The 8,621-nt window shown below is 37.3% G+C and overlaps 1 protein-coding gene across 1 annotated transcript in view; it reads left to right on the top strand.

The window, feature by feature from the left end:
- The first annotated feature begins 508 nt into the window (after positions 1–508).
- LOC110531240 (zinc finger protein 385A-like) overlaps positions 509–8,621 on the top strand; it is a 148,142-nt gene continuing 140,029 nt past the window's right edge. The window contains exon 1 of the mRNA XM_036988730.2: positions 509–860. Coding sequence (XP_036844625.2) covers positions 851–860 — 10 coding nt within the window. The 5' untranslated portion in view covers positions 509–850. The remainder of the gene's footprint in view (positions 861–8,621) is intronic.

Here is an 8,621-nt window from a genome sequence, read left to right as displayed (position 1 = left end):
AGCCGACACACGATGCTGTTCATTCCACTGGGCGGAGGAGTGAGGAGAGAGGGGTGGGGGCGGAGATAGAGTGGGACACACACATACATTATTAGTCCAGTGCTGTCTCCTTCATGACTTACACTCTGCATGATGACAAATGCTTGCTGCTGCTCCCATTGGTCGAGGCTGCCACCAATCAGAGCACACTTAGCACAGACATGTAAGGTTCCTTTAGATTATACACAACCCCAAAAATAAGAAGAGAGAGAGAGAGAGAGAGAGAGAGAGAGACCAGTTTGACACCAAGGCATTCCCATCTCAGAAATGTTCCCACTGAACAGATAAGGCTTGTCAGCTGTGTTGGAGACCATCACATTTTCTGGCTTCTCTGGAGTAGAAGATCTAGATGAAGCTGCTTTTCATTCTGTGATTGGGGAGTTAGACTTCATTCTGTCATTAGGTAGTTCAACTTTGGCCAGTAGCTCCCCCTCCCTCTTGTTTCTGACTCACCCCAACCCCGAGGCTTATCTGAGACAGACAGGCAGCACAACTGCACCAGCATTACCCCCCCCTCCTCCTCCCCCTCCTCCTCCTCACATACTGTTAATCACCTGGTGAGGGCGGACGCAAGGCAAGGCAAAGCGAGGGACAGACAGACAGCGTGTGCAGTGGTAGCAGGTGGTAGTAGCAGTCTCCGCTGAGAGAGAGAGAGAGAGAGAGAGAGAGAAGGGAGAGAGAGAGAGAGAGAGAGACGAGCGGTGAAAATAAGAAAACAATTTGGAGCCATTGTCCCTTCGGAGAGACGGGAGAGACGGGGAAACGAGGGAGCACTGTTAAACGATAGGAGCAGAGAGAAGGAAAAGCCAGGATGATTTTGGGTGAGTTGTTGTCGTTTTCCTCTGCGTCTTGATATTTTTGGGGAGGTCAAATGTTTCTGTTGTATCATCAGGCAGTCTTCAAAACTTGATTTATTTATCATAGTCTCATCCACTCAACGTCTCCACAACGCTCAAGCTATCTGTCGTAGTGTTATTGAAGTGTTATAAAATCAGAAATTGTAGACCTCTACAAGTCTGCTTCATCCTTGGGAGCAATTTCCAAACACCTGAAGGTACCATATACCAGCAAAAATGTAGCCTATGGATTATTATGATTATAGTAATAATCAAAAGCATCTATTTGCCAGACATGGCAGACAGATAACAGGAGAGGTCAAAGTGTGTTGTGTTGGAAGCATATCATTAAGATGTGTTTGGTCACATGACATGACCATGCTTCAGCTCTCTCCTGTCCTCTTCTCTCCCATCATGTCCTCTCCTCTTCTCTTCTCTCCTTTCCTCTCCTATCCTGTCTTCTCCTGTCCTGTCCTCTCCTATCCTGACCTCTCCTCTCCTGTCCTCTCCTCTTCTCTCCTGTCCTCTCGTATCCTCTCCTGTCCTCTCCTATCCTCTCCTGTCCTCTCCTGTCCTCTCCTGTCCTCTCGTATCCTCTTCAGCATGGTTTAGTATTCTAGTCTCATAGTCCACATGTGGGTGAGGGGAGACAGAAGCCTTCCTTCCAGTCTCTCTGCTAGTCCGTCTGTACTAACTCTACTGCTGCTAGTCCGTCTGTACTAACTCTACTGCTGCTAGTCCGTCTGTACTAACTCTACTGCTGCTAGTCCGTCTGTACTAACTCTACTGCTGCTGGTCCGTCTGTACTAACTCTACTGCTGCTAGTCCGTCTGTACTAACTCTACTGCTGCTGGTCCGTCTGTACTAACTCTACTGCTGCTAGTCCGTCTGTACTAACTCTACTGCTGCTAGTCCGTCTGTACTAACTACTGCTGCTGGTCCGTCTGTACTAACTCTACTGCTGCTAGTCCGTCTGTACTAACTCTACTGCTGCTAGTCCGTCTGTACTAACTCTACTGCTGCTAGTCGGTCTGTACTAACTCTACTGCTGCTAGTCGGTCTGTACTAACTCTACTGCTGCTAGTCGGTCTGTACTAACTCTACTGCTGCTAGTCCGTCTGTACTAACTCTACTGCTGCTAGTCGGTCTGTACTAACTCTACTGCTGCTAGTCCGTCTGTACTAACTCTACTGCTGCTAGTCGGTCTGTACTAACTCTACTGCTGCTAGTCCGTCTGTACTAACTCTGCTGCTAGTCGGTCTGTACTAACTCTACTGCTGCTAGTCGGTCTGTACTAACTCTACTGCTGCTGGTCCGTCTGTACTAACTCTACTGCTGCTAGTCCGTCTGTACTAACTCTACTGTTGCTAGTCCGTCTGTACTAACTCTACTGCTGCTAGTCGGTCTGTACTAACTCTACTGCTGCTAGTCGGTCTGTACTAACTCTACTGCTGCTAGTCGGTCTGTACTAACTCTACTGCTGCTAGTCGGTCTGTACTAACTCTACTGCTGCTAGTCCGTCTGTACTAACTCTACTGCTGCTGGTCCGTCTGTACTAACTCTACTGCTGCTAGTCCGTCTGTACTAACTCTACTGCTGCTAGTCCGTCTGTACTAACTCTACTGCTGCTAGTCCGTCTGTACTAACTCTACTGCTACTAGTCCGTCTGTACTAACTCTACTGCTGCTAGTCCGTCTGTACTAACTCTACTGCTGCTAGTCCGTCTGTACTAACTCTACTGCTGCTAGTCCGTCTGTACTAACTCTACTGCTGCTAGTCCGTCTGTACTAACTCTACTGCTGCTAGTCCGTCTGCACTAACTCTACTGCTGCTAGTCCGTCTGTACTAACTCTACTGCTGCTAGTCGGTCTGTACTAACTCTACTGCTGCTAGTCCGTCTGTACTAACTCTACTGCTGCTAGTCCGTCTGTACTAACTCTACTGCTGCTGGTCCGTCTGTACTAACTCTACTGCTGCTGGTCCGTCTGTACTAACTCTACTGCTGCTGGTCCGTCTGTACTAACTCTACTGCTGCTAGTCCGTCTGTACTAACTCTACTGCTGCTAGTCGGTCTGTACTAACTCTACTGCTGCTAGTCGGTCTGTACTAACTCTACTGCTGCTAGTCGGTCTGTACTAACTCTACTGCTGCTAGTCGGTCTGTACTAACTCTACTGCTGCTGGTCCGTCTGTACTAACTCTACTGCTGCTAGTCCGTCTGTACTAACTCTACTGCTGCTAGTCGGTCTGTACTAACTCTACTGCTGCTAGTCGGTCTGTACTAACTCTACTGCTGCTAGTCCGTCTGTACTAACTCTACTGCTGCTAGTCCGTCTGTACTAACTCTACTGCTGCTAGTCCGTCTGTACTAACTCTACTGCTGCTGGTCCGTCTGTACTAACTCTACTGCTGCTAGTCGGTCTGTACTAACTCTACTGCTGCTAGTCCGTCTGTACTAACTCTACTGCTGCTAGTCCGTCTGTACTAACTCTACTGCTGCTGGTCCGTCTGTACTAACTCTACTGCTGCTAGTCCGTCTGTACTAACTCTACTGCTGCTGCAGGGGATTGGAGCTCTGCTACTGAAACACTGTAAGTCACCGTGTTTCATAGACTGTGTGTGGGTGTGTGTTGCAGGTTAACTGTTTGCTAGTGTGAGGAAGAAGCATGTGTCAAAAATATGTATTTTGTTGTGTGTGTTGTGTCGTGAGAGACACTGTGTGTGTTATGTACTGTATACGTGTCAGTCTTTTAGCTGCGCTGTGTGTGCGTGTGCGTGTGCGTGTGTGCGTAATGTGTGTGTGTGTGTGTGTGTGTGCGTAATGTGTGTGTGTGTGTGTGTGTGTGTGCGCATGTATGTGCTCTGGCTCAGGATTGGCCACATTTCAACATTTAAAACGCATTTAAAACACATGACTTTACATTTAAAACACATTACTTTACATTTAAAACACGACTTTACATTTAAAACACTTTTAAAACACTTTTAAAACACATGACTTTACATTTAAAACACGACTTTACATTTAAAACACTACTTTACATTTAAAACACATGACTTTACATTTAAAACACATGACTTTACATTTAAAACACATTTAAAACACATGACTTTACATTTAAAACACGACTTTACATTTAAAACATTTAAAACACGACTTTACATTTAAAATACATTTAAAACACGACTTTACATTTAAAATACATTTAAAACACATGACTTTACATTTAAAATACATGACTTTACATTTAAAACACATGACTTTACATTTAAAACACATGACTTTACATTTAAAACACATGACTTTACATTTAAAACACGACTTTACATTTAAAACACATGACTTTACATTTAAAATACATTTAAAATACATTTAAAACACATGACTTTACATTTAAAACATGACTTTACATTTAAAACACTTTTAAAACACATTACTTTACATTTAACACTTTTAAAACACATTTAAAACACGACTTTACATTTAAAACACATTTAAAACACATGACTTTACATTTAAAACACATTTAAAACACATGACTTTACATTTAAAACACATTACTTTACATTTAAAACACGACTTTACATTTAAAATACATTTAAAACACATGACTTTACATTTAAAATACATTTAAAACACATTTAAAACACATTACTTTACATTTAAAATACATTTAAAACACATGACTTTACATTTAAAACACATGACTTTACATTTAAAACACATGACTTTACATTTAAAACACATGACTTTACATTTAAAATACATTTAAAACACATTTAACACATTACTTTACATTTAAAACACGACTTTACATTTAAAATACATGTAAAACACATTTTAAACACATGACTTTACATTTAAAACACATGACTTTACATTTAAAATACATTTAAAACACATGACTTTACATTTAAAACACACGACTTTACATTTAAAACACATGACTTTACATTTAAAATACATTTAAAACACATGACTTTACATTTAAAATACATTTAAAACACATGCCTTTACATTTAAAACACATTACTTTACATTTAAAACACATTTAAAACACATGACTTTACATTTAAAACACATGACTTTACATTTAAAACACATTTAAAACACATGACTTTACATTTAAAACACGACTTTACATTTAAAACACGACTTTACATTTAAAACACATTACTTTACATTTAAAACACATTTAAAACACATGACTTTACATTTAAAACACATTACTTTACATTTAAAACACATTTAAAACACATTACTTTACATTTAAAACACATGCCTTTACATTTAAAACACATTTAAAACACGACTTTACATATAAAATACATTTAAAACACATGACTTTACATTTAAAACACATTTAAAACACATGACTTTACATTTAAAACACATAACTTTACATTTAAAACACATAACTTTACATTTAAAACACATGAGTTTACATTTAAAATACATTTAAAACACATTTAAAACACATGACTTTACATTTAAAACACATGACTTTACATTTAAAACACATGACTTAACATTTAAAATACATTTAAAACACATTTAAAACACATGACTTTACATTTAAAACACATGACTTTACATTTAAAACACATTTAAAACACATGACTTTACATTTAAAATACATTTAAAACACATGACTTTACATTTAAAACACATGACTTTACATTTAAAACACATGACTTTACATTTAAAACACATGACTTTACATTTAAAACACATTTAAAACACATTACTTTACATTTAAAACACATGACTTTACATTTAAAACACGACTTTACATTTAAAATACATTTAAAACACATGACTTTACATTTAAAATACATTTAAAACACATTTAAAACACATTACTTTATATTTATAATACATTTAAAACACATTACTTTACATTTAAAACACATGACTTTACATTTAAAACACATGACTTTACATTTAAAACACATTTAAAACGTCATGTGTTTTAAATGTATTTTAAATGTAAAGTCATACTTTACATTTAAAACACATGACTTTACATTTAAAACACATGACTTTACATTTAAAACACATGACTTTACATTTAAAACACATGCCTTTACATTTAAAACACATGCCTTGGCTGATTCAACGGGAGCTAGCTACAGTACTGCTCCCCTCCTCCACTCCTCTCCTCAACTATCCCTCTTCTCCGCTCCCCCTCCTCTTCTTCACTCCCCCACTCCACTCATCTCCTCGCTCCCCTCCTCCACTCCTCAACTCTCCCTCTCCTCCTCTCCTCTCCACTCCTTTCCTCTGCTCCTCTCCTCTCCTGCTCTCCGCCTCTCCTCTCCTCCGCTCCTCTCCTCTGCTCCGCCTCTCCACTCCTCTGATCCTCTCCTTCGCTCTTCTCCTCTGCTCTTCTTCTCCGCTCCTCCAACCCTCTGATCCTCTCCACCGCCCCTCTCCTCTGCTCCTCTCCTACACTCCTCTCCTCAACTCTCCCTCTTCTCCGCTCCCCCTCCTCTTCTCCGCTCCTCTGCTCTTCGTCTCCGCTCCTCTCCTCCACTCCTCTCCCTCTTCTCCACTCCTCTCCTCTCCCTCTTAACTCCTTCTCCTCTTCTTCACTCCCCCACTCCACTCCTCTCCGCTCCTCCACATGACTTTACATTTAAAACACATTACTTTACATTTAAAACACGACTTTACATTTAAAATACATTTAAAACACATGACTTTACATTTAAAATACATTTAAAACACATTTAAAACACATTACTTTACATTTAAAATACATTTAAAACACATGACTTTACATTTAAAACACATGACTTTACATTTAAAACACATGACTTTACATTTAAAACACATGACTTTACATTTAAAATACATTTAAAACACATTTAACACATTACTTTACATTTAAAACACGACTTTACATTTAAAATACATGTAAAACACATTTAAAACACATGACTTTACATTTAAAACACATGACTTTACATTTAAAATACATTTAAAACACATGACTTTACATTTAAAACACACGACTTTACATTTAAAACACATTTAAAACACATGACTTTACATTTAAAATACATTTAAAACACATGCCTTTACATTTAAAACACATTACTTTACATTTAAAACACATTTAAAACACATGACTTTACATTTAAAACACATGACTTTACATTTAAAACACATTTAAAACACATGCCTTTACATTTAAAACACATGACTTTACATTTAAAACACATTTAAAACACATGACTTTACATTTAAAACACGACTTTACATTTAAAACACGACTTTACATTTAAAACACATTACTTTACATTTAAAACACATTTAAAACACATGACTTTACATTTAAAACACATTACTTTACATTTAAAACACATTTAAAACACATTACTTTACATTTAAAACACATGCCTTTACATTTAAAACACATTTAAAACACGACTTTACATTTAAAATACATTTAAAACACATGACTTTACATTTAAAACACATTTAAAACACATGACTTTACATTTAAAACACATAACTTTACATTTAAAACACATAACTTTACATTTAAAACACATGAGTTTACATTTAAAATACATTTAAAACACATTTAAAACACATGACTTTACATTTAAAACACATGACTTTACATTTAAAACACATGACTTAACATTTAAAATACATTTAAAACACATTTAAAACACATTACTTTACATTTAAAACACATGACTTTACATTTAAAACACATTTAAAACACATGACTTTACATTTAAAACACATGACTTTACATTTAAAACACATGACTTAACATTTAAAATACATTTAAAACACATTTAAAACACATGACTTTACATTTAAAACACATGACTTTACATTTAAAACACATTTAAAACACATGACTTTACATTTAAAATACATTTAAAACACATGACTTTACATTTAAAACACATGACTTTACATTTAAAACACATGACTTTACATTTAAAACACATTTAAAACACATTACTTTACATTTAAAACACATGACTTTACATTTAAAACACGACTTTACATTTAAAATACATTTAAAACACATGACTTTACATTTAAAATACATTTAAAACACATTTAAAACACATTACTTTATATTTATAATACATTTAAAACACATTACTTTACATTTAAAACACATGACTTTACATTTAAAACACATGACTTTACATTTAAAACACATTTAAAACGTCATGTGTTTTAAATGTATTTTAAATGTAAAGTCATACTTTACATTTAAAACACATGACTTTACATTTAAAACACATGACTTTACATTTAAAACACATGACTTTACATTTAAAACACATGCCTTTACATTTAAAACACATGCCTTGGCTGATTCAACGGGAGCTAGCTACAGTACTGCTCCCCTCCTCCACTCCTCTCCTCAACTATCCCTCTTCTCCGCTCCCCCTCCTCTTCTTCACTCCCCCACTCCACTCATCTCCTCGCTCCCCTCCTCCACTCCTCAACTCTCCCTCTCCTCCTCTCCTCTCCACTCCTTTCCTCTGCTCCTCTCCTCTCCTGCTCTCCGCCTCTCCTCTCCTCCGCTCCTCTCCTCTGCTCCGCCTCTCCACTCCTCTGATCCTCTCCTTCGCTCTTCTCCTCTGCTCTTCTTCTCCGCTCCTCCAACCCTCTGATCCTCTCCACCGCCCCTCTCCTCTGCTCCTCTCCTACACTCCTCTCCTCAACTCTCCCTCTTCTCCGCTCCCCCTCCTCTTCTCCGCTCCT

This window comes from Oncorhynchus mykiss, chromosome 9 (assembly GCF_057628025.1).
Source record: "Oncorhynchus mykiss isolate SJ-2025 chromosome 9, ASM5762802v1, whole genome shotgun sequence".
Classification (NCBI taxonomy): domain Eukaryota; kingdom Metazoa; phylum Chordata; class Actinopteri; order Salmoniformes; family Salmonidae; genus Oncorhynchus; species Oncorhynchus mykiss.
The sequence above is the reverse complement of the archived record's forward strand: the minus strand, read 5'-3'. Positions and strand labels throughout refer to the sequence as shown.